Source organism: Pagrus major, chromosome 1 (assembly GCF_040436345.1).
Source record: "Pagrus major chromosome 1, Pma_NU_1.0".
Classification (NCBI taxonomy): domain Eukaryota; kingdom Metazoa; phylum Chordata; class Actinopteri; order Spariformes; family Sparidae; genus Pagrus; species Pagrus major.
Genome location: NC_133215.1, coordinates 19,831,292 through 19,856,622, shown reverse-complemented (window position 1 = coordinate 19,856,622; position 25,331 = coordinate 19,831,292). Strand labels below are relative to the sequence as shown.

The 25,331-nt window shown below is 40.9% G+C and overlaps 3 protein-coding genes across 3 annotated transcripts; 2 read left to right on the top strand and 1 right to left on the bottom strand.

Moving 5' to 3' along the window:
- Positions 1-6,679: 6,679 nt before the first annotated feature.
- LOC140997992 (TRIO and F-actin-binding protein-like) lies at positions 6,680-13,578 on the top strand. Its single transcript, XM_073468090.1, has 11 exons — positions 6,680-6,808; positions 7,006-7,074; positions 7,281-7,370; positions 7,593-7,687; positions 9,578-10,199; positions 10,785-11,019; positions 11,186-11,291; positions 11,451-11,610; positions 11,766-11,879; positions 13,088-13,174; positions 13,278-13,578. The coding sequence occupies exons 1-11, from the start codon at positions 6,782-6,784 to the stop codon at positions 13,422-13,424; spliced, it is 1,752 nt and encodes a 583-aa protein (XP_073324191.1). The 5' UTR covers positions 6,680-6,781; the 3' UTR covers positions 13,425-13,578.
- Positions 13,569-15,467, bottom strand: smdt1b (single-pass membrane protein with aspartate-rich tail 1b). The gene is made up of 3 exons (XM_073468115.1): positions 15,306-15,467; positions 13,989-14,147; positions 13,569-13,801 (listed from the first exon to the last, which is right to left on the bottom strand). Exons 1-2 carry the CDS (start codon positions 15,465-15,467, stop codon positions 14,010-14,012), a joined length of 300 nt encoding a protein of 99 aa, XP_073324216.1. The 3' UTR covers positions 13,569-13,801; positions 13,989-14,009.
- Positions 15,468-15,550: 83 nt separating this feature from the next.
- Positions 15,551-24,016, top strand: LOC140997997 (putative RNA-binding protein Luc7-like 1). Its single transcript, XM_073468102.1, has 10 exons — positions 15,551-16,785; positions 17,268-17,362; positions 18,619-18,717; positions 19,990-20,100; positions 20,278-20,421; positions 20,791-20,967; positions 21,089-21,267; positions 21,356-21,385; positions 22,365-22,523; positions 22,907-24,016. The coding sequence occupies exons 1-10, from the start codon at positions 16,725-16,727 to the stop codon at positions 23,130-23,132; spliced, it is 1,281 nt and encodes a 426-aa protein (XP_073324203.1). The 5' UTR covers positions 15,551-16,724; the 3' UTR covers positions 23,133-24,016.
- The last annotated feature ends 1,315 nt before the right edge of the window (positions 24,017-25,331 follow it).

Sequence of the window (25,331 nt, the reverse complement as noted above, 5' to 3'; positions counted from 1 at the left end):
ATAACACAATCACCAAGTGAAACTACTGTGGAGGTGGGAGAATGTAACAAGGTGGCATTTGATTCTTTATCATTAATTAATGAAAGCTCATTTCAATCCTCGGGGAATAGGTGTAATTTGATACGCCTATATGACATGTGCAAACATGCCCCCTCGCACAGCACTGTCCCACTTAAGTTAAACTATACTGTGGAATAAAGTCAAGACAGGTATTTTTTTAGCTGTAATGCAGACTTTATTATGATCTGAAAACAAAAGACAACACTTACATCCTTTAAACCTGCATCCAATCAAGAGATTGAGAACTAAAACAAGTGGCCTTGTCTGTTAATGTGAGGTAGAACCGAAGAAAGGATCAAGATAACGATGAGAAAGAAGTTGAGTGGGCGGTTCTGGTAATGCAAAAGCACTAGAGCAATGAAATAATGATGAGCATGACCAGAGACTAGCTTAAGTTACGTCCTGTGCAGTCTAAAAGTATTGGCTTAGCCAGAACGAATGGAGAGAAGGAAGGAGAGAAGGAGGAGAGCTGCTGAAAGGCTTGACAGCAGATTTGGCTGAAGGACAGCAAGAAGTCACAGTAAGTGTAATATGTCTTAATGTTTAGACTTGGGATGTTCGCTGGCTATATATTAGTGTCTGCAGGGTAAGATTATGTTGTTTTGTTTTGTTTCTTCTCTAAAAATTATGGAATAAATCGTATCAGCCAACAGGTAGTTGCTGTGTTAAGCTATTTTCAGGCCCAGAATGTAATGTAAGTGGTTTTGTTTCTGCATAATGTAAAACATGATCAAACGTAATAGCATCAAAACATGCTCTTTTGAAAACAGGTAAAATAACTAAATAAATATCTAATTTATAAACATACTATTGCTAGAAAAATTGCAGCTATGAACAGCCAGACAACTCAGATTCTCAAATGCTTAAAAAAATGTTTCTGTGTTCCACAAACTAGGAGGCAGATGTTGATAACCGTCCCCTGTCCGAGGCGACAAGTGCCAGTAGTGATGATGTCAGTGGTGGTTGGACCTACGAGTGGAGTCTGGTCCACAGTCTGAGTCCTGAGTGGGAACTTAATATCTGTGACACTGACATACAATCCAGGTGACTGTATCCTGTATCCAGAAACAGCTTTTTTACCTTAAACAACCTGAGCATATCACTCTATGAGCTGCCAAACAACAGCTGACTTAGTTGCACTAATCAATTTATTTATGTTAACAATGGATAAAATGATTGTGTCATTTGAAAGAGGTCGCACATTGTGACAAACCCACAACATTTCTTTGTTTTTCTAAGATGCATCTAAACAGTTTTGGTTCCCCATCCCACACCAACTTGTCTCACTCCCAACTCGGCTTGGTCAGTGGCCTTAAAGCTGCTGTAAGCGTTGTCATCTTTTCAGCTAAGTCCCTGTCCACTTTGCAGTTAGCAATCCTCTCCCTTCTCTCTACATCACTACACTGTAAAGACTCCTTTCTTTTTTCGATGCAGCTCTCTTTGGCTTTTTTCCATCAGTGTTTTACATCACTTGCTGTGCTTGGTAGTATAAGCCATCACCGGGAGCGCTGGAATTGGTACTTTCCCCTGTTCTGCCATTTCTGGTAAACAGGATGATCCTGCTCTCTGTGTGTTCATGAGCACTTACTTCGAACACTACGCTCTACTGACCGCTCTAGCGTAATTTTTGCACATCAAGGGCTCTGCAGTCAACGTCGCTATAATAACATGATACATGATATGACATATGACTTTTGCGACTGTTAGCAACTAGCCTGTGAACACAGCAGAGCAATTAGCAGCCAAAGAACCACATATTTCCCTTGTGGAGATCAAACATGCTAAAACAGGAGTTCAGACTGGACTTACATTCATGAGTTGGCCAGAACACCAGTCCAGGTCTGTCATATCAACTTTATAAAGTTATAATTTGTCACTGTTGTGTTTGCAGGTTGTTCTGCTGCCACAGAGTGGCCAAAAAACAAGTTTATGCTGCGTTGTTTGCTATTGTGTGTATGAAGCCTAATTTCTCCTTCAAAACATGTTCTTATCATGTTGCAGTATATCAGTCAGTTCAAAGCTTTTATTGTACGCAAATTCACAGTTCAGCACGAATCAAGTAGTAGGAAGAAGCAGGCAAGTGAATGCTTCTCTCTTCTGTGCCTAGCTTTACATTTTTATCTGCACACATTACACTCACGACTACCGATAAAGCTGGTTCATGATGTATCAAAGGATTACAGAGGCGCCAGCTAAATTTAGTGAGTATTGTTCTTTGGATGGACTGCTCAGTGGTTCCACATGATAGTTTGCAAGTGGATCACAGCTGTGCTCCTTCCTGTAACACCAAACTATCATCTTTCACAGTCCTTCTAACATTTGTAGGCTGGTCAGCAAGGCAACTTACAGTCCAGTATTTTACTAAATTAAATGTCCATGTTGTTAACTTCCTCGTCTAAATATCAATGATGACCTTGTCCTGCCCTCCTCCAGCTCTCCAAAACAGTGGGACTGTCCAGAGAGGAGAAGATCCCTCAGCCCAGAGAAGCTCTGCGTGGCCCAAAGAGATATGACCCGACTGGACCCTGCTCCCCACCGTGGCACTGAAAGCTCCTGGATGGATGAGAGGAGGGGCAGGTCCCGCAGGCCATCAGGTACAGTTACAGATGTGTACGGCAACTTAAAATGTGTTCCTTCCTTAATGTACAGAGGACAAGTTGTTCTTGACTTTGTCTTGTGCAAGCAATGAATTCCTTCTTGTGTGATTTTCAGAGTCCAGAGGCAACAGGGAACAAGAGAGTGGCTACTTCTCTCCAGACAGAAGAGGCGATAGAGAGCAGCAGACGGAGGAAGTCAACAAACGGATGTATCGTTACTACGAAAGGGGGCATCCTCTTCCCAGCAACTATGTTCTTGAGCCCAAGGCCTGCGTCCCCTACAGGAACGTCAACCTCGGTGTGCCCTCGCAGAGGAGGAACCCAGATACATATCTGCAGGAAGCTTGGAGAAGTGAATCCCCAGAAAGATACACGTATCACTCCAATTTTAGACGGGGAACTGATTCAGAGAGGAATTCACCAACGCGTCACAGCTCTGTGAGCCCAGATCGCTACAAGTTTGCTGAATCTCCTTTGGGAACCCAGAGAAGGAGCTCCCTCTCCAGGATTCAGGCTCGGTCTCACGCCTCTTCTCAGCTTCCTTCACGTGTTCCCTCTCGGCATACATCAGGCAGATCCAGTCCGTCCCGCAGGAGGGGGTCCATTGCCGCTCGGACTGCCTCACCCCCAAGGGCCAGCCCTTCTCACAGGCGCACAGACTCTTTGCATCTACAGAACGGTCAATATGATGCTCAGAAGGGACGCAGCCCGGAGTTGAGGAGTTCATCACAAGCTTCAAACAAACACAGCTTGGACTCGGAGAAACTCTACAGGAATCTTGAGTCAATCTCCCGCCGTGGATCTTCAGCCATCCAGCAAAACTCATATGAGGGATCTCAAGCATCTCCCCGAACCAGAACAGCTGTCAACAGCTCGGCCAACACTCGGTCTCGCAACAGCCGTGAAGTATCACCGCCCAGGAACGGCTACAGCACACACAGCCACAGCCCACAAAGGGAGACCTACTCCAGAGAAAGCAGACTGAGTCCTTCTCAAGGCTCCTGGCAGGGGTCCGCTCACTCTTTACTCAGCCTCCCACCCTCTCGTGGTTCCTCCTCATCAAGGCGAGGTGTAGACTCTCAGGTGCTCGGTGGTTTACTGTCACATGTTGCAGTCACAGAAACTGATAAAGGCAATGAGAGGAATAATGCAGTCAGCGGTGAGAGAAGCAGGAGCAGCATTAGGCGAGGCATGGACGCCTTACTGATCTCTGAACCTAAGAAGGCAGCGGTGGAGGTGGAGCAGGTATGTATATCAGGTATAACTTAATGTCAGCCAAGCTAGCAGCATAGCTCTGTCACTCAGTCCGAAATATCTGAAATATCTAAACAACTATTGTATGGATTGCAATTAAATTTGGAGCAAACATTCATGCTCCCCAGAGGATGAAGCCTACTGACTTTTGTGATCCCCTGACTTTTCCTATAGCGCCACCATGAGGTTTACATTTGTGGTTTAGAGTGAAATTCTTGTTACCTCACAAGATCACGTAAGCTCACAAATCCCTCTTGTGACTGAGCAAACAGGCTTTGATCCAGTCAGTGCCCTAAGAGGAACCAGGTGCTGCCAGGTGTGAAACAAATGAGAAAAGAGAAAATAACAATAGCAGCTCCTCAAGAGGGCGCCAGTTGAAGTTAGCCTGGGATAGACGGTGACAGACAAATGGTCTGTTCAATGAGCTGACAGGTATTTCTTCAAAGTGCCTGCCCTTTTCCAAACAGTTTCTAGTGGCACCTGTCCAGATGATTTTGTGAAACAAACTATCTGGCATGTCACATTCAAATGTTTCCACAAGGATAAAGACCATAATCTTATGAGATCCTAGAGTTATGAGAGTGTTCATCTAGCGTCATCATCAGGTCAAAGCTTCATTTGTCCACTAAATCTATCTGATGTAGCTGAGATGTTGTTTTTCCTAGAACGTCATCAATCATGCTGTTCCAGGACCATCATTTTTCAAGCAACTTCTTGTGGCCTCATGGGTTGAGTATAGGACTCCCGATTGGAACAAAGTTTCATACTGTTACCTTTTTTTTCAGTTCAATTATTTTTTTCCATTTCTTTTCAGTTTTCTGTTTCTGTTTGGTTAAGTTTGGGTAACAAAAATACTTGGTTGGGTTTAGAAAAACATGGTTTGGGTTAAAAATGGTTAGGGTTAGCATTACAGCATCATTGTGAACCATAGAGTCTATGTTTACATGCTAACATTAGAATTTATCTCAAAGCATCATTGTGCCTCAGTAGAGCCTCACAGAGCTGCTAGCTGGAGACTTTTAGTCTTGTTATGTTGTGTGTCAGAGACAACTCTCTATACCACATATCACATAATAAATCTCTTTGAATTTGAGGTGGGGATGACCATCGACGACTACATCGTTCTGGCTGATATTCCAAAGATCCTGCTGGAGTCAGAGGAAGAGCCTCCGGGGCTGAGGAGGAGGAACCAGAGCCCCAGTCCATGTAGGAATCAGCTTCGGACTTACAGGTCGGTGGTACGTTACATGATACTGCATGGTATCATGTTATAGCATCAATTAATGGATAGGCATAACAGAAGTCCCACGACCATGCATTCCTAGTGTGTGTGATCTTTAAAGTGTCCCTTTGGTGGCTAGAAGATTAGGATAAAAGTAGTGTAGCAAGTAGAACATACTTTGAAGTTGTCTTTTGATCTGACCATACGTAATCACTTACTTATGGCTGGAGAAAAGAGAAGTGTCCCTAAAGCCTTTGCAGAGGTATTAGAAAGTTCAGAAGGAAGAAACAGATATGAAATGTGCCCTTTTTGTGTCTATAATTGTGTTTATGTGATTGTCAAAGATTTAAACATACTCTATGTTTCCTCTACTCACTTTCTTTACACTTTAATTTGTCTCTGAAGGTATCAAGATGAAATAGACATGTACAGTTCGAGGATTGAGTCAGACGAGCGGGGGAGAGGCAGAGAGAGAGGCAGAGACAGACGAGAGAAATGTCGGGACTCTGAAAACGGACGATCATCTCGAAGACAGTCAACCACATCTCTTCACACACAGGTACGTTGCGAGAACTGCAGACATCGCAATGAAATCCATGTTGTAACAGCGGCTCTTGTAATCCTTTATTCTATCAAAGAGTTCAGATAATCAAAGTGGAAAACACAGATCTTCAAAGGTGAAGGAGCGAGCTCCTCCTGAACGCCCGCAGACACAGGTGAGCACAGTCCCATGACTTTCTGCATCTGTATAAATCACATGAGTGTTTGGAGGAAAATGGGTCATTCATACATTCATTCTAAAGTAGCTCCCTGATATTTGTTTCAGCTCTTTTGCCTCAGGCGTCCCTCTCACAGAAGCACCTTGCAGGGAAGAAAAAAGGCATTAGTTAGCACTCTTATGTTTGAGGGCAGCATGTTCATATGATTTATCATCTTTATTAATAGATTCTAGGATGGTTCAAGTCTCTGTATCCTGCAGTGTCAGCGCTGCTGTGTCATGCCTCAAACCGCTGAGTCAGCAGACACAGAAGGAGGGATGGTCACACAATGAAACATTTAAAATTTTGTTATTGCAAAGCCGTGAATCACGTGCAACCAGGAAAGGTTTGCAGTAGATCAGAAACCCTGACATCATTTCCAGTGATCTTAATAAAAGCTACACATGCGACTTCCTCATTTCAATTCACACCACGCATGTTTGTCTCCCTCAATGTCTCTTTTTTTCTGTCCTCCTCATATTATGTTTTGGACAATATGGTGCATGCATGGTAAGTATTTTACATTATTTTGTGCTAAAATGCTTTAATGGCACCTGCTTGCTTTAAATACCGTTTTATCGGTTCTTCTTTCTCTTCCCCATTTCCTCCCTTTTAACAATAACGATCACCGTTCTCAAAAACCACACCGCTTCCTTTTTTATGTTCCCATTCTGCAGCATATTTCCCAGTTGTCAGCCTTTAGAGTCTTGCCTGACTCTCTATGCACGCTTCAGAGTGAAGTGGTTATCTCACTTCATGTCTGTCTGCGTCTGAGTTTCCGTTTCCTGTAGTTTCACGATGTGAAGTGTGAGACAGAATACACTACAGAATGCTCTCAATGAGCTTCCTCTTAATACTTTAATTTCAGGTGTTGATACGTGAAGGGATGGATGTCCAGACTGGATGAACATGGCAAGGTAAATAGCAGTTGTTCTTCTGATGTATTCTTTAAAAAGGCAATGTCATTTTCTATTCTAATTCCTGTTGAAACCACAATCTCATATCCTCAACAAGACTCAACCTCTAGAAGTTCACACACTACAGTAAAGTCAGTCGATGTGTTTGACACTTCCACAACAATGAATGTAATGTTAATTAACTGTGTTTTGCTCAGTGGATGAAACACTGGTTTGTTCTGGGTGAAACTTCCCTGAGGTACTACAGAGACTCGGAGGCTGAGGAGGTAAGACCTGACTCATGACATAAAATGATTTCTGATTTCTAAGAACACTTCCTTAATGCTATCCGACAGTGACTCCTTTTAGTCTACACACAGTCATTTGAAGGGTTTAATGGCGGTTTTCACAAATGATTCAACTCATGACTCTTTTGGTGTTTTGGGTGACAAACTTATTTGACTAAATTTAAGCTCTTCTTAATGTGATGCAGTCAGATGATCTGGACGGTGAGATCCGCCTGACGTCCTGTGTGAACGTGTCAGACTGTGATGTAGAGAAGAACTATGGACTCCAAATACAAGTATGTATTTACTGTACGTGTGTTTTGCTCATTGTGTCATACAGTAGACCATCAGACAGATGGACAGTCAGACACCACCCCCCTCCCCAATTTCCACATCAATTACATGTGTGGCTGCTGCTTCCTGTTTAACAGTCTGTGTGTGTGTGTGTGTGTGTGTGTGTGTGTGTGTGTGTGTGTGTGTGCGTGCGTGTGTGTGTTTTTGCTTTTGATCTCGTCCAGACAAAGAGAGCAGTGTTCACTCTCTCTGCTATGACCTCCAGAATACGGCGGAACTGGGTGAAGTTACTAAAGCAGGCGATCCAGAACAAGACGCAGTGAGTCTGACTTTGTACTGGGAGACAGTGCTGCAGGAAGCATTCAGAGCCTTTACTTAAATAAAAGTACAACGGTTTTAATAAAGGATACAAATTTAAATTGTTTATTGCAGATAAATGGTCATTGTGAGTGTTTAATTCTTATATATTAAATGATTTGATTATCATTTATGATACCTTGTTGCCTGTTGTAGTAGTTGGAGCTGTTTGATAGATTAATAACTATGCATTATACTTTATAAGCTCATCATGCTTTTGCATGTAAAATCTTTTATGCTAAGCAACCAGTAACTAACAGTATTGGGCAGTATTAGGCTGTAGACTAAATGTAACAGAGTTAAAAATACAATATTCCCTTTTTTGTACAGAGCAGACAAGTGGCATGTACCAAAATGTGTGCAATACTTGAGAAAATGTACTGAGATACGATCATCCGCTGCTGTTAGACAACTATTTGCTATAATCAGGACAAAAAGACTACATTACAATAATGTACTATATTTAATTCAACTTCAATTCAAAAATACTTGTTTGTCCCTTTGGAGGCAATTTAAGCTGTTTTGCAAACATAAAGATTTAAAGTCATAACAATCGCACACAAAAACAATGTAGAAATACAAAATATATTCATATAAAGATGAAAACATTAAAACATTTAAACAAACACAAAGAACACAAAGAATTAATGGCAGTTTCAGCATGGTCAAATACTTCAAAGATGCATTATGTCAAAAATGCCAAAAATTTTATTTATTTAATTATTCAGTTTATAAAAATCAATTAATTTATCAGTCTATACACAGAGGAAACTTGCTAGTTACCTTAGAGTAATTTCTATTCTTACAATTTGTGGGATAAAATATAATATATATCTATGAAAGAGGGAATGATGCCAAATAAATCATGAATCATATTGAGATTGTTAGATGATTTGGGACCTTAGAAACAGCGGTTGATGAAATAATCTCACTTTAATTCACTTTTAGAAGCTATTCTGGAGCTTTGATGACAAGTTAGATAATTAATAAAACTTTGGCTACTTTGGCTGACAATGCCAAAAGAATCTGTCATCATTTGACCTGTCATAAATTATGACTAATACATCATATAGCCTAGTACCAGTGTTTGTTAAAAAAATAAAAAAAAATAAAAAATAAAAACCACACTTGAGTAAAAGTAAAGATATTGTGTTAAAAAATTGCTTTGGTAAAAGTGAGTCCCCCACAGGAAAAGTACTTGAGTAAAAGTCTTAAAGTAACTAATATTAAATGTGCTTTAGTATCAAAAGTACAACTATATTTACATGTATTATCAGTATATACTGTCTATGGATCAACCGATAATTGGCCTGGCTCATGATCTGATCCAATATTCAACATTTTTCAGATTATCGGAATTATTTTTTGTTTTTTTAAATCAAATTGCTGATAAAACAAATGAACATAAATGCACCACTTTCGCTGTGATGCAACAAGCAATCTGCAAAGTAACTAGTAACTAAAATGATCAAATAAATGTAGTGGAGTAGAACTATGACATAGCAGAAAATGAAAATGCTTAGGTGACGTACAAGTACCTAAAAATTGTAGTGAGGTACAGTACTTAAGTCGATGTAGTAAGTTACATTCCATCACTGTATAGTACTGTACTAATTACAAAAAAGGGCACCCTACATAGTGATCATGTGACGTTTATTATGTTATTCCTGCAAAAAATGATATTAAAATCCACAATCTGATTAAAACAAACACGCTTTGAACTGAAAATTCCTGAAACTGTGGAGAAATGCAGACAATGTGATTGGGTGGTCTGTCTGTAGTGAACCCCTCTATCATCTTTCTTCTCATGTGTAACACTACCCTCCTGTCTTTCCCTCATTCTTAACCTCAGCCAATCAGACACCGGCAGCGAGAAAGAGAACCCCCTCTCCCGCAGACCGTCGTCATGCCAACCCCCTGCTCGGTTCACCTGCCAGGACTCGGGCTATGAACCCACCACTTCCACCTCCACTGCCACAGCTGCAAACTCCCATCGGGCCGGCCACCACCACCAAACTGTAGACGGGGATCTGGACTTGTCTCCAGCCAGTCAGAGAGAGGAAGGGGAGGGCTGGGACCGCGAGCAGGCCAAGCGATTGGAGGAGAGGAACAAGTGGTTTGAGGAGGGGGTCCCTTTAGGTGAGATGGGCAGCAGGTGGGACTCCATGGAGCTGAAGAGGGGGAGTGTGCCTGTGCCTGTTATAGAGACCATGGACTCAGAGGTCAGCCAGAAGTGGGCAGAATTGGAGAGGATGTCATTTAGTGACATGAGCGCGCAGTCTCTCATTGGAGCGCAGGCTGATCAGTCAAACACCCAGCAGGCATCACAGCAGGCGTATCAGTCGAGCCCTGAAGAGGGCGAACAGTCTGTCACTGTGTCAGAAACTGATATATCGAGCTCAAAGGGAGCTCTTCCAACCATAAATGGAGCCCAAACCATTCAAACAAACACAGCTGAAGCACTTCAAAAGGAGGTAAGACAGAACTTAAAGGGTAAATCCACCATTTTCTAAGCATTAAAGGGTGTTTACTGGTCTTGAGGAGTACTACTGCATATGTGAAAAAGTAGCATGAAGCCTTTTGAGGCTCCAGAGGAAGCTCCATGTAATCTGATTAACTGTCTCCTGTGATGTCACTCAGTGGTGAAGTTGCATTTTGGGTCATGTGAAAAGCAGTCCACTGGTCTAGCATTGTATTCCTGTAAAAAACAAATTATCGAAATCACCTTTATTTTCCTTGCATTCTTCTTCCTTTTCAAAACCTGCTGCCTACATTACCCACAGTGCAATTTAGCCACTGAATGACATCACTTGAGACAATTAATCAGATTACATGCAGCTTCCTCTGGAGCAACAGAAGGCTTTATACTACTTCTTTCACACATGTAGTAGTAATCCCCAAGACATGTCAACACAGGTTAATGTGAAGAATTAGTGGAGTTACCCTTTAAAGTCACTCCATTGAAAGAAGTGACATTTCTTTTAAGTGTTTTTAATAAAAGGAAATAATGTAAACATCCAGAAGTGATCCTTTCCCCCCTCCATTCATCCATCTCCCAGGCCCTCTCTCTTCGAAAGCAAGTGGAGAGCATTAAGAGGGAGCGTGCAGCCATTGGGATTGAGGTGGAGAGCCCGTGCGGCCCCGGGGCCCCCTGTAGGGCCAGACTAGAAGCAATGGAAGCAGCCCATCGGAAAGCATTGCAGGAGCTGCAGGAGAAACATACAAGGGAGATCAGGGAACTGGAGGAACAGAGAGATGGGATGCTGCAGGAGGAGAGCAAGACGGCTGCTAAAGGTAAAGCAGAAGTTGAGCAACGGTGGCTCAGGAGGGACAATTTGACACGTTAGTTATATGCATTGCCTTCTTATGCTTCTTTTGCTAAATAAATCTTGCAACCTATCCCTCTCTATATGATGTTTTTATGTCTTTTAAAATCACGCTTTGTTCTGTTTCTTCAAAGCGATGGAGGCACTGAGAGCAGCTCACAGAGAGGAGCTGGAGAGAGAGGTGGAGAAGGCCAGGAGGTTGGCTGGAGGAGCTGAACATGTGGATACGTCATACCACATGTAAGTGTATCACAGTCACTCTGTTATCATACTGAGAGATCCAGTTCTCCATCTCATAGGCTCTCGCTGCAGGCTCAAGATGTTTTCCACCCAGCCATGACCCCTTGCATGACAGTGCATTAAGATTCACTCCATAACTCGTGTGTTTGTGCGTTTCAGGCCCCCGGCGGATGTCTTGCACAGCGAGTTAGATGTGCTGTCAGAGCGCTACTCCCAGACGTGCCTGCAGCTGAGCCGCACCGAGCAGAGCAGCAGGGGCCGAGAGACTGACCTCGGTCGCAAGGAGAGAGAGCTGGAGCAGCTGAGAAGAGAGAACCAGGTTTACATACATGCCTAATTTCTACCAACTTATAGATTGTTAAAAAAATTGCCATCAGAAGTTATTTTTGAGTTTTTATAGGGTTAAATTATTAAGGAAACATAATTGGCTACATTATATGAACCCGGTTATTTGTGCTAAAAATCTCTTTTCAGGAGCTTAAGGCAAAACTGGCAGAAGAGATCAGCCGCATGCGATACTTCATTACAGGCCAGAGGTCGGACATGGTATCTCCTGGCAACACTGAGCGCTCTGCGTCAGAAGTGGAGGTATTGATAGTAATAAGTTCAATGGTTGTCCCTAAATTAGATCCTACGTAATCTCAACTCAACCTCTTTCTGCATCCCAACCCAGTTTCATGTACAGCTCCTGAATAATAACTTGGACTCAAAGGACAAATATTGACATTACTGTCATCATGGGAAGGCAGAAGCAACATTTGACAAATGTGCTGTGAGAGTTTGGACCCACTTTAATAAAACAAATTCATTAAAGTATTTTTACTGTTTTGTCTCATATCCTCTGTAATGACTCCCCGTTGCAACATTGTCACCTGTTCATTTTTTTTCTGGTGGCCTCATTTGTGTTGAGCATCTCTGGTTGGTCACATTCTCACACAGCACATACTGCCATCTACTGCTTGAACCAGTGCATGTTTGAGAGTACCAGTCCAGCACATCACTTGTGCTGAAGTTAAAGGTTTTATAGATAGACTTTGTGAAGTCCAACACCAGTGGTAGTCCCTCCCTTAAAGTGTATTTGTTATGCTGGTTCTTGTTATATATGACATTAATGGTTTTATTGTTAATGATGCATTAATGTGTAAGAACTTGAGGCTTTGTTTTGAAGTCATGATCTGAGTATATATTTTATAAGGTAATCATGTTTTGTGCATACATTCTTATTCAGCAAAGTAACTACAGTAGATGTTAAATACATATAGTGGAGCAAAAATGACTAATGTTTCCTCTGAAATGTAGTGGACTAAAGTGTGGAGTAGCATGAAAAAGAACCACTCAAGTAAAATACAAGCAGTGTTGTAAAAAGTGCCCAAAAGGCATACTTGAGTAAAAGTAGAGATATCATGTTAAAATATTACTTTGGTAAAAGTTAAAGTCACCCATATGAATATAACTTGAGTAGAAGTCTTGAAGTATCTGATATTTAATGTACTTAAATATCAAAGTAATTTTCTGACAATAAATGTACTTAAGTATCAAAAGAACACGTAAAAGTAAACTATACATACATTTATATGTATACTGTATACTATGGTCAACTAGTCGATTGTCGGATCAGATATTCAGCTCAGCAGTGGGGTGGGAGTAAAGCAGCAGAAAATAGAAATGCTCAAGTTAGGTACAAGTACTTTAAAGTGCTTGAATAAATGTCTCCACCACTGCTCTACAACATTTTAAAGGTTTTAAACATTTTAAGGTTCACTGATAATAGTAAGATGTCACCTTTTGCCTTTCAGACATTACTAAGGGCAAAAGACAATGAGGTGCAGTATCTTAAAAAAGAAATCAGCTGTCTACAGAATGAAGTGCAGTCTCTTACCAAGGTACGTTTTGTGATCTGATCTCCTAAACTAACGAAAAGAATACACTTTATATGTTGTACATTTACAACTTGGACTTTCCTATTTTATCTAACCTTTACTTTAGGAGAAAGAAGCAGCTTATGAGCGTTACAAGGAGGCGTATGTAGAGCTGAGTGACATGAGGGGTCGTAGCCAGTTGGAGAGGGGCTCCCTCAACGAACACTTGAGACTGGCCAACGCTGTACTGCAGGAGGGAGCGAGGCAGACCTGACCAATAAGGACAACTGTTTAAAACTTACCTTGAAGAACAGGGACATCAAGCCAATATTAAGTATTTATTGACATGACTGGATATGACTTTTGTGTACTTGGAAACCACCATGCAAAGACTGATAATATTCAATAACAACAAGTGTTTATTCATGTGTAATTGACTCTGTTTATTGAGTGACAAACACAAACATGCAAACAAGAGTGAAGGCATAACTTATTTTTGATAGCCTCACATGATATGGCATTTCAATAAATGAATTTAATGTAAACAACATAAACAGCAAAGGCGAGAGGAAGGAGATGGGTGAAGATCAAGGATTTGGTAGTCAAATTGTCCCATCTTCTCCACCTTCCTTGTGCTGGCTAGTATTCACTCTGTGGAGGTAAATAAAAAAAAATTAATAAGCTTCCTACAGTTACCAGTTGATTGCAAACATGCCACAAACTACACGTTTTGAAATGGAGCTGACACACCCTTTACACAAGATCAGGCATAATAAAGGTTGAAGCAACAGTGTTAAAAGGTAACATAAGGCGTGGCTAATGTACACTTTGACTTTACCTTTTATTTTCTGTCATTGGTTTAGTCATCGTCGTCGTCGTCCTCAGGGACAAAGATGTCATGCTCCTCCAAGAGAGCGGCAAAGTTCTTGCTGATCAGAGTTCCCACATACAGGAAAGGCACCACCACTATTGTCATACGGATAAGACCAAACGGTGTCTGGAAAACATAAGGAGGAACTGTCAAGTGGCATGAATTTAAAGAGTTTAATCAAGGGAGGGGACGCATGGACTGTTCAGATTACTTAAAATATTCAATATGAATCCCCCCTCAGTTTGCTCTGGATTATTTGTCCAGATTTGTGATTATGAGCAACTGTTTCAACAAAAGCTAAATACAAATCCAATCTTTAGAGAGACTATAGCAGAGCCAACCATCTCTGGCAGCCGCAATACAGCCGGATCCAGAAGCCCTTAACAAAAACCAACATTTGTTGGCAGCAGACCACAAAGGTTGTGTACTGCATTCACACACATTTTCAGGTTCAAACATGAGATTATCTACTATCATATGCAAGTACTGTTTTAATCTTACATGTTTAAATTAAAACACAATAGCTACAGACATAATTGGGGCTTCATGGTGGGTCCTGCTTTACTACCCTATTAACATAAGGTCCTGTTTTGAGGGCCCCTGTGTCAAAATCTAGTTTAAAAGATCTTCATTATCTCAGTACTTATTCCTACATTGATTTTCTGAAACTAATAAATAACAATAACAATAAATCTTGATAAGAAAATGTTTCAGGAGAGCAATAAAGAAACACTTTGGGAGGATTGGGGTGTTATTTGGGACCCATTTAGCTTATTTTTGCCCTGTGGCACGACAGCAGGTTGGGGGGATGAAAAAGCTTCCCCTACAACCAACTGTGTACGTGCTCTTCATTTGTTACAGTTACAGTTCTCAAAAAAGATCTTAATTAAAGGCTATATGAACGTATACCCTTCATTTTCCTCGACCTTTCTTGACAACCATGCACTCCAAGACGTCTAACGTTTGCGCCATTTAGTTACACGCCACGCAAAACAATTAATCACAAGCTAATCTTCTAATTATACATTATTCCGAGTGCTTTTGTAAATCTACTTTAATCCAGAATCTGACTTGAAATGGCTAGATCAGCGGTAATAAACTACTTCCTGAAAGTGCCTCTTAGCTTCGTGTAAACATACGCTCATTGGCTGACTCGACTGACACAGCTCGTATCCTGCATTTCTATTCGCCACAGCTTGTGTCAATCCAGTGACAAGTCCCGCCTACTACTTCTCATATTTCTTGTCGGTTTTCACTCGGTAACCGAGGCAGAAGGAAACTCACTTTATCCGGTTTAGGTAAGATTGCACCCGATGGCGTTGATACTGCCGTCCTGCTTTGGGTCGCCCTGGATATGTTTGATGTTTTCAAGCCGGTGTTGCGGCTCGTTATCCCCATATTTTGGGTGGAAAGTCGCAGTGGGATCCGCAGTAACCTCGTCGCCATTTTTCCTGTATATCTAGCGGGTGGGACGTCTGTGTGGCTGGACTGGGATGCCTTTTATGGGCGTGTCTTGGCGTTTGACGTGAAAACACCAGCAGTAACGTCACACTTTGATGCATCAATTACATTAATTAAATACTTTCAAATTAAACTGTGTTGTGTAGCCAGGGCATTTTATGTCAAATGTACGTAGCCTTACACCTTTGACATCGACCACTGACGTCCCCAAATGCTGTGTAATGTATTTCATTCTCACAGAATAAAAATGAAAATGCTTTTCTGAAACCATTTATTTACAACAAAGGGGTACAACAAGTCACTACGACATAAAACAGTGACAGAGTCATCAATATAGTCCATTTGAAGTTCATTTTGAATTTTAAGTTTAATTTTGTTCCTCAAACGTTAAATTGAAGTGTTATATTTACAAGGATAGTATAACATCTGAGCCAGATTAGTGTTTGTTAAATTTACCCAGTATGATTTGAATTTGTCAACAGATTTAGTTTCAATTAAACATTTAGAACAATGTAATAAATGTTTGGAAAGCATTCATACAGTTGGGATTTTTTACACATCGCACAATTGAACTGGTTTAATAATATTAATATCTATTTATAATAATATAACAATAATTTTGAACATTTAAATCATTCACTTCCTGACATTTTGAGCTTCAAGTGAAACGTCACCAAACCGACAAGCGCGCGAGGCTGCAGCACTTCCTCGAAGCGGAGGCACGAGAGCGCGCTCCGCGGTGACGCGCACGGAGGGGAAGTGGAGAGACGGAAGGACGGACGTTGAATAAACTTGCCAACTTCTAGCTAACTGGCTAGAAATACAGTCAGAGAGTATGTTACAGAAGAACCGCTTACTTGTTTCGATACAGATTTAGTTAGCTAACTAAACGCCCTGTCTACATTCAGTCACCGCCCTCTCAACTCGACACACGACCAGGGGACTCCAGCAGTTTTCAAACAGACGTTGCACTTGCTCATCCGACCCGAAGTCATCAACCGTGACAAAGTCACATTTAGCTGTGTTTAAAGTGCTCTGATAACCAGACAATTGCTCTACCGCCACACACAGTCAGCTCGCTGGCTCGGCGGGAGTCGAGCTTGTTCTCCTTGTGGCAAAAGTTGTCCGCGGTTGTCGTGGTGGTGGAGGAGCCGACGAGGCCTGCAGTCGAGGGGGCTGCATGTGTGAGGACCGAAGCTGGCGAGGAGTGACTCACACAACGTTAGCTGAACACTCAGAAACATGTCGGCCCAGGCACAGATGCGAGCGATGCTGGACCAGCTCATGGGGACGGGGAGAGACGGTGAGCTCAGCTGGCTGTGGGTGAGATCGGTGTCTGATCTAATCAAGACAGGAGTTTGTGTTGTTGCTAGCATTAGCCGGGAAGCTAACCAATCCGCCAGACACTGAGGCACGCTTTGCAAACCAAGCTAGCTAACATGAGGATAGCCAGCCGGCTAGCTACCTGTTGTTTTTGAGTTTGACTTCACATGGCAAGTTAAAATGTTGCGAACATATACAACAAAAACATATTAATAGCATGTTAGCATGCTGCTTTGTCATGGTCAGTATGTTGTTTTCTCCGTGCTACCAGATCCTGTCATGTTATCAGACTCTATCTGAGCAGCTAACTTCAGGTTTTACCAGTAATGCTACAGATACAGTATAACTCATTCATCGGAAGTCTGCACCTACATGATTTAGTACGTGTCGTTCTAGTTGGGACTGGCTGGGTTAAATCACAAGCCTATTATGTCTGTCTCTTGTTCTGGTTTTCTTTTTTAGGAGATACCATGAGGCAGAGAATCAAATTCACAGATGAGCGAGTCTGCAAAAGTCACCTCTTGGATTCATGTCCTCATGACATCTTGTCTGGCACCGTGAGTATAATGTTTATACACACACCTGTACATAGAGGGAATTATCATGTATCAAATAGACTTAAGTTGTAAAGTAGAAGGATAGATGCTGTCATTAGGTCTGGAAGTGATTCAGTGAATATAAGCTTAAAGTGCTGATTTCAAGCTTTTTTGAGGGAATGTACATTTATAACAACAATAATGATAATAACAATAAACCTTATTTATAAAGAACCTTTTTAAAACAGAGTTTACAAAGTGCTTTGTCGATCAAGCAAAAGCAGGAAACTCAGGAAGACATTATTATGGATTAAACACTCAGTAGTCAAGCCAAACACAAGGAAGCCTCGTTGAAGGTGAATTAAAACAAGAAGACGGAACAGAAAATGTAAAAACACAAAAAGTCAATATGAGCCATTAGACGTGAAAGGAATAAAAGTGATAAAACAGGCAAAATCACAGTAAAAGAGAGAAAAAAGTCATGCAAAAATTGAAATGAATAAAAGAATAGAATCAATAAAGGACGATAAGAAGACGATTTCTGCAGAGGATGGGCCTGGGAGAGTGTATGAAAGTCCATGACTTGGCCCTCAGAGCAGACTATGAGATTGCCCTTATATTGTATGAGCAGTGTAGGACTGATCTTTTTGTACACCATCGAGAAGCTACTTTTCATCTGACCCTGATGCAGATATATTCCAGTCTTACAATCAGATTGAAGGCAAAAAGCCCAGGGATCAAAAGATAGCTGCAGTACAAGCCTGATGTAGCATCACATGAACGGTACTGATAGCTAATATTTCAGTGATGTACTTAAGCCAAACTTTGCCTGTAAACAACTGAATGTAGCTTTTAACTTGTCTAATTACTTTCTGTAAACTGGAAGACAGCAAATTGAAAGAGGAGATTAAATGAATAGTTCCAACACAATGCCTCTGATGTGAATGTAAACACCCTTAAATTTTAACTGAGAGTCAGCACTCTAACCTCAAAATCAGTATTTATTCTCCATTAAACTATGCAGGAGTGAAAACCGACACAAAAAATGTGCTTGTGTCTCATTACCGTCACTTCACTGTACAGAAAAGCAATACAGTCATCCCTGCAGCACTGTGACTCAAAGGATATCTCATTTACAGTCCCTAATGTGATGTCATTTAAATGCTGTAAGACATTATGACATTTTAACATAGGGGAATTATTGGCATGGGACTACCAATGGGTGAAATGATGAAGCATACAAACACAATACTTTGATGTCTTTCTGATTTCTGCAGAGGATGGACCTGGGAGAGTGTATGAAAGTCCATGACTTGGCACTCAGAGCAGACTACGAGATTGCCTCTAAGGAGCAGGAGTACTTCTTCGAACTTGATGTGAGTCAAACGCATACACTGTAGCACCTAATCATGTATAGCTTTTAAAAAAGTGTTTGTTGTTTTCTGTGATTTCACTGTGAACACTGAGTGATACAGAAATCTTAATATCATAAAGAAAGTCCAAAGTCAACACCTGTCAAGCGTCGAATGCCCACATAAAAGTGGGGTTTGACAAAAAATAAATTCTGGCCGCCAGAGCTGCCAATGCAGGGGGAACACCAGGTCAGAAGTCCTGGGCCCTGAGTCTTGAGAGGGACGAGCATGATTGAGAGTCTTGGACGAGCATGATTAATGTCAGCCTTGCTGATCACCAGCCAACATGATGTATTTCTTGAGTCACTGTGAATGTCGAGCTTAAATCTCTGGGTCCTCTTTTATAATGATAAAGGTTATTGGTAAACTATAAGATATCCTGCCTCAATTACATATCTTTGTCACAAATGTATAACAACCACATTTTAGGGATCATTGCAAAACAATGTATATCGGACAATCCCATCCCAATGTTTTATTGGCATCAGCCCCAAAGATCGAGCATTGGTCAGCTTCTATTATGAACCACTGTGCAGTGTTTTAACACTCAGATTTATAAGTCAAGCTGGACTTCATGGATCATATTTCATCTTCTCACCCATACTTAAAACAACACCAACGCAGCACCTTGTTTTTTTTCCCTCACACTTTTATTTTCAGTCTCGGTAGCTGCTAAGTCCAATAGTGCATATCCTCTTCTATCCATTTTGGAGATCACCAGATAATCTAAAACTTGTGACAATATCTTATCAATATTTACCACCGTAAATCTTACGGAACGCCTTCCTGTATCTACACCATCTATTGCACAGTTTAAAGTTATTCAGATTGATGAGGCTGCTTTCATGTCAAACTAAGGATATCAGGTTGGATGATGGTAAATTAATTCAGACTGTGTAAAAGTGTCAGTGACATGACATGGTTGCCATCTCCTCTGTGGTTCACCGGATGATGGGATAGTTACAGAAGTTGGGCTGAAAATTGAAACTGATGACCCCGACTTGACTGGACCAAGAGTCTAACTTAGAGACACACTCTTGCTTTCTGTTTGTGTTACTCTCATTTCCACAAATATCAGAGTTTGGCCTGAGTGGTGCTGAGAGCCTGTTTTGGAAAAAGAAAAAAAAAAATCCATATTAGATTAGATCTAACATTGTAAACTTTCTTTTCCCACCAGAGAAGTTGGTGTACATTTTACACCCACAGATTGCATTTATCTCATGTATTTTCTCGCAGGCTGCTGAGCACCTTCAGTCTTTCATTGCTGACTGCGACCGCAGGACCGAGCTGGCAAAGAAGAGACTAGCCGAGACGCAGGATGAGATCAGCGCTGAAGTAGCTGCAAAGGTGATAAACTCACTGTTGACATTGCTAGTGGGATCATTATCAGATCTTTATGAATGCTTTATAACTGGATAATTAATGTCCTGGGAAAATTAATCTTCTTATAAAGAGTCTTTGCAAAGAAATGTTTTTAAAACCTTAGAGCTAATTTTTTTTGTCTCTTTCTCCTGCAATGAAAAGGCTGAACGTGTTCACGAGCTGAATGAAGAGATTGGGAAGATGCTTGCCCGGGCCGAGCAGCTCGGGGGCGAGGGGAACGTAGACGAGGCCCAGCAATTGTTGGAAATGGTGGAGAAGACCCGGGGCTTGAAGAAAGAAGCAGAGGTCAGAACTCAAATAACTGCTTTGTTGTGACTAGTTTATTATAACATATTTTTGTCACCAACTAGATCTAAATATTATTTACACTGCATGAAGATGTAGGGTTTACTGATTACAGAAATTAACTTCTCAAAATTCACAATGACGGAAATCAGGAAGAGGAAACTGAATTGATTCTCCTTCTGTAACTTCTATATTTAGAGTCATAAACGGTTTTGATAGGTCTCGTAGTTTCCAGCATAGCTGACACTCAGGTCCAGGCTCTATCATGCAGGCTTGGTGAAATACAAAATTTAAATCTTTGTTTTTTTTATGGTGTGTCTTGAGTTTATTTGCTCCAGCTTCATAGTCTCATAACCTTTGTTCTTGCAGGATGTGTACAGGAACTCAATGCCAGCCTCAAGCTTTCAACAACAAAAACTACGGGTGTGTGAGGTGTGCTCTGCCTACTTGGGTCTTCATGACAACGATCGTCGTCTGGCTGACCACTTTGGGGGCAAACTGCACCTCGGCTTCATTGAAATCCGGGAGAAGCTTGACAAGCTACGGGTAAGGGCTGCGCTGTAACAGGCATTCACAGAACTACTTAAACTTGCATGACATTTTTTTACGATGCATTATTTGTGTTGTGCTTAACTTTGGACGTTCTTGTTATTTTCGTTTCATACAGAAAGCAGTTGTAGAGAAACAAGAAAGAATGCGAATGAGAAGACGAGAGGAACGCGAAAGAGAAGATGAAAGAGAGCGAGAGTGGGAGATCGAGCGGGAGCGAGAACGAGAGCGGGAAAGAGAACGCGAGAGAGAGCGAGAGTGGGAGAGAGAACGAGACAGGGAGAGGGAGCGTAGGAGGTAAGAAACAGTCCAACTTACCACTGTTACTGTGTTCAAATAAAAAAGTTTGGTGTCATCTGGAAACTGATTTGTCTTTCTGTCTCAGGTCAAGATCTAGAAGTGGAGACCGATACAGGTATGTCTGCTTTGACCAGAATCACTTCATACATTTTGTCTTTGTCGGTCATGTGAGTGACTTAGAATTTCACAAAATATACACACTCAGGGTGCACACTTGTAAATAAAGATTTCTAAATATTACTTGTATGTAGTGAGTGTCTATTGTTTGGCCAGTTGTGTGTCACGATGTCATCTATATGATAGTCAGTTATCCAAATACAAACACAAGGGTATAATGGTATACAAAGCCAGCTGTGATACAGCATTGTTGATATATTGGAAAAATTGTGAAATATTTTTAAAATCTTGCCTGAGTGACAACACTCAAAAATAATGATAACGTGAGCAGGTGTAAAGACAGTTTTGTTGTGTGGTGACAAACAGTTCAGAGGTTGACAGGGATCTGATGTACCACCATTTCTAACGTCATCAGTATTTGATGACTGGCGACTGTAAAGGCCATCATCTACTAATTAAATTGCTCACAAGTAGGGCAGCACGATATGATTATGGGAAATTTTATTTTGTGATTACTTTGACACATATAACAATTTTGACAAGATTCGTTATTAGTGTGATTGATAATTTTTGCATCACAATTTTCATTTCCACAAAAAACTGATTTATATCATGAATGATGTGACATTTGTTTGGGTCTTTACCAAACAAACATGTTTTCTTACATCTGGTGAACAAAATCTGTGGGCCAGGGCATCTTTGCTGCATTACAGTACTTGATACAGTGCTGTTTGTCCCACATTTTACCTACAATTTAGCCAAAAAAAACCCTTGCTTCTTGTTATTTGGATATTGCACTTGGCCATATTGCAATAATTTTCGATCAATGTGCAGCCCTAGTCACGAGACAAGATGCCTCGGGATGTTTCAACTTTAAAGTATCCTATCTCTAGCTTAAAGTACTGCTGTCTACCTGTTTTTTGTTCTTTTTTATTTAAACTTTAAAAACCTTATTTTCCCTGTAAAACTGTTTGTAGGGATGGAGGCAGTTCGTCCTCCCATCGTTCGAGACGCCACCGCTCCTCTCGTTCTAGAGAAGAAGGTGGTGGAGAGCGGGATCGTGAGAGAGAGAGGAAACATCGACACAAGGAAAGACATCGCTCACGCTCCCACTCTCACAGGCACAAAAGGAAGAGGTGTGGCTTTTATCCACCACTCAAACTTCATAAAGCATCATTAGGATATGACAATTCATTCACATAAAAATATCTCACATAAAAATGTGACAGATGAATCGATAATGAAAATAATCGTAGTTCAGCTCTAGATGAATTCATACTTAAATCTGATAATTAAATATTTGTGTTGCACTTAAAATGTGTCCAGCTATGACAACTTTGATTGGTTACACCCCATCTAATCTGATTTAAGAACCATCTTTCTACATGTGGACAATAACCCTTAGCTTTTCATCTCTTTAGCAAAACCAGATTTGACCGAGGACATCAGGTCCTCAATCTTGTGCTGGGAATGTACTTCCCTTGATGTTTTTAATCTGTTGCTGTTGGTTTTTCGTCAGGTCCTCCAGAGAAAGAACATCTCACGGCCGCGAAACAGAAGGCTCGCAGCCGCAGGAGAAATATGGAGAGGGATGGCGTGATGACAAGGCGGAGTTCAGAGACTGGGAGGACAGGGAGAGGTCCCCCTCTGCGGACACAGCCAAGGGCAGGGAACGAGAGAGATCCCTGTCATGCGAGCGGGACCGACGCTCCAGCTCTGAGGAGCGAGAGTCTGGGGAGATATGAACAAGAGGAAGTCTTTGGATATATTGTTTAGTAAAAGGAGCATGGAGAGATGAGTGTGTGTTGGTGCGAGTGTGTGTGTGTCGGCTTTGTATGTGTGTTCATGTTAAAAGTGGGACATGTACATTAGCAGGGGTGGACAGTGGAAACTTAACTTTGGGGATGGGGGATCAGCTTGAGTGGTGGCGGTCAAGGAACACGCAAACCATCTTTTTTAAGATAATAGTGAGGCTAGTGGAAGCAGTATAGTCATTTTTTATGCCATCTTGTCAATCTTATGTACAGTCATTGATTCTGATTCTGAGTTATTCTGACAGTGATGAGGGATGAGTGAGTGAAGAGACAGCAGCCTTATTTGAGTCTGTTTTTCATTTCGCTCATGATTTGCTGTTATTTTTTTATCATTAGTTGGACCCTAAATGTTAATACTGTTTTTCCTGTTCCATTACGAATCGAGCAGTAGATTCATTTACACGGGTTGGACTCATTAATGTGGCATAACCGTTGCAGTAATGTTTGAAATGAGCTGTGAATGACTGAAGGCACTTCTGATGTTTGTGTTTTATTCGCTGCCTTCATGCCATAACAATCTCATTTGGAAAATCTGATAGGCTACACTTCCTTGAGCCTTCTCTTAATCCAGGATGCAGTGATGAGCTCGTACTTTGAAAATAAACTCCACTTGTCCCCCTGCAAGAAGTCCTCCACATATTTCCACTCAGTTCCTGACATGTTGAATGCATATAGATGATGTGCGTCTTTGCATACTGACACTCAAAGGCCCAGGGACTTGTGTCCTGTTTGCTGTGATACAACCTGGATGTACTGGGGAAATCTACTTTGCTGTGCCACCATTAAGAGAATAAAATTTTCTGCTTCCATTCAAATACATTGTGTTTATACATAATTCTCTTTAACCTCACTTATTTATGCATACACTTTACATAATTACATTAATTTAAAATAAGGCGGCACCTTAGATTTGAGACGCAACAAAAACATTAAGAGAGCTTCTGCTACAGCCGGAGTAACAGTCTTTCCTTATCAAACGTTATTGACAAAAGTGATGGGAGAAGATAAGATGTTATCATGTATCACAATAAAAACAAAGATAACTATTCAAATTTCCATTATCAGAATAATTGTTAATATTCTCACATGAGTGACTTGAAAAAGCTGTCTAGATCAACACCAACAGCCCTATATTGATTTCAGGATTTATTTTGAAAGGGTAGCCCACATCTTTCCAGTCATTACAAAGTTGTAACCCTGTCAACATGGCTGAAGGCTCAGCTCGCCCACCATTTATTTATCTTTCATTTATGCAGGAGGATCTTATGATTAATGTTTGACTTATTTAAGTTTTAAACCACTACAAAAATATGTGTGACTTCTCTGATGGAATAAAAAGGTACATTGACTCCAGTATGTTTTAGTGCCACATCAAGAGAAAAAATCATAAATTCACACAAATTAGAAATTCAGTCATTATCTACTCACTCTCATGTTGATGTAATGTCTTTTGTAGTTCACAAAACATTTGTGGGATTCACAGGAAAACAGTGTTGCAGCATTCTCATAAATGACTAAAGTAGATGGGGACTCGTTTTAAAATGTAAAAAACAACAACAAAATGGCTCCATGCAGTTTGAGCTTGAAATCCCAAACTAATATGGAAGGACATTACTTATACCCTCAGTGCACGGTCGTGCTCGCTAACGCTTTAAGTTAAGCAGCTACACTGAATTCGGCTTAAAAATGTGTGTAAATAATGTCTTTTCAAATCAATTTGGCTTACAGAGGCTTTGAATACGCAGGACAAACTGAGCCAGTTTTTTTTTTTTTCTGTTTTCTTACATTTAAAACAAGTCCCCATCTACTTGAGTCGTTTGCAACACTGCTGCAACACTTTTGCTGTGAGTTTCACCCGACTTTCCATCAATCTCATCCATGAGTTGGAGCAGATATTGACAGAATTGTAATTTTTGGGTGAACTTATCCTTTAAGCATATTTTAATTATTATCGGGATAATATCGTGAATTGCAATTATTTTGATCAGGATAATCGTGAGTTGGAATGTTCACATTGTCCCATGCCTAATTGACACAACACATAAGCTACATAGATATTTCATACACGTTTTTTTTATTATTATAAAAAAAAATTTCCTTTGATCCTCGCGTTTAGAAATGGTACTGAAA

Excerpts from the sequence above, each read along its gene's own strand:
- LOC140997997 (XM_073468102.1), top strand. The coding sequence starts at position 16,725 with ATGTCGGCCCAGGCACAGATGCGAGCGATGCTGGACCAGCTCATGGGG. Across the intron at positions 16,786-17,267 it reads CATGGGGACGGGGAGAGACG|GAGATACCATGAGGCAGAGA; the intron begins GTGAGCTCAGCT and ends TTTCTTTTTTAG. Across the intron at positions 21,268-21,355 it reads AGGGAGAGGGAGCGTAGGAG|GTCAAGATCTAGAAGTGGAG; the intron begins GTAAGAAACAGT and ends TTTCTGTCTCAG.
- LOC140997992 (XM_073468090.1), top strand. The coding sequence starts at position 6,782 with ATGTCCAGACTGGATGAACATGGCAAG. Across the intron at positions 7,075-7,280 it reads GAGACTCGGAGGCTGAGGAG|TCAGATGATCTGGACGGTGA; the intron begins GTAAGACCTGAC and ends AATGTGATGCAG. Across the intron at positions 10,200-10,784 it reads CTGAAGCACTTCAAAAGGAG|GCCCTCTCTCTTCGAAAGCA; the intron begins GTAAGACAGAAC and ends TCCATCTCCCAG.
- smdt1b (XM_073468115.1), bottom strand. The coding sequence starts at position 15,467 with ATGGCGACGAGGTTACTGCGGATCCCACTGCGACTTTCCACCCAAAAT. Across the intron at positions 14,148-15,305 it reads TCTTACCTAAACCGGATAAA|ACACCGTTTGGTCTTATCCG; the intron begins GTGAGTTTCCTT and ends TATGTTTTCCAG.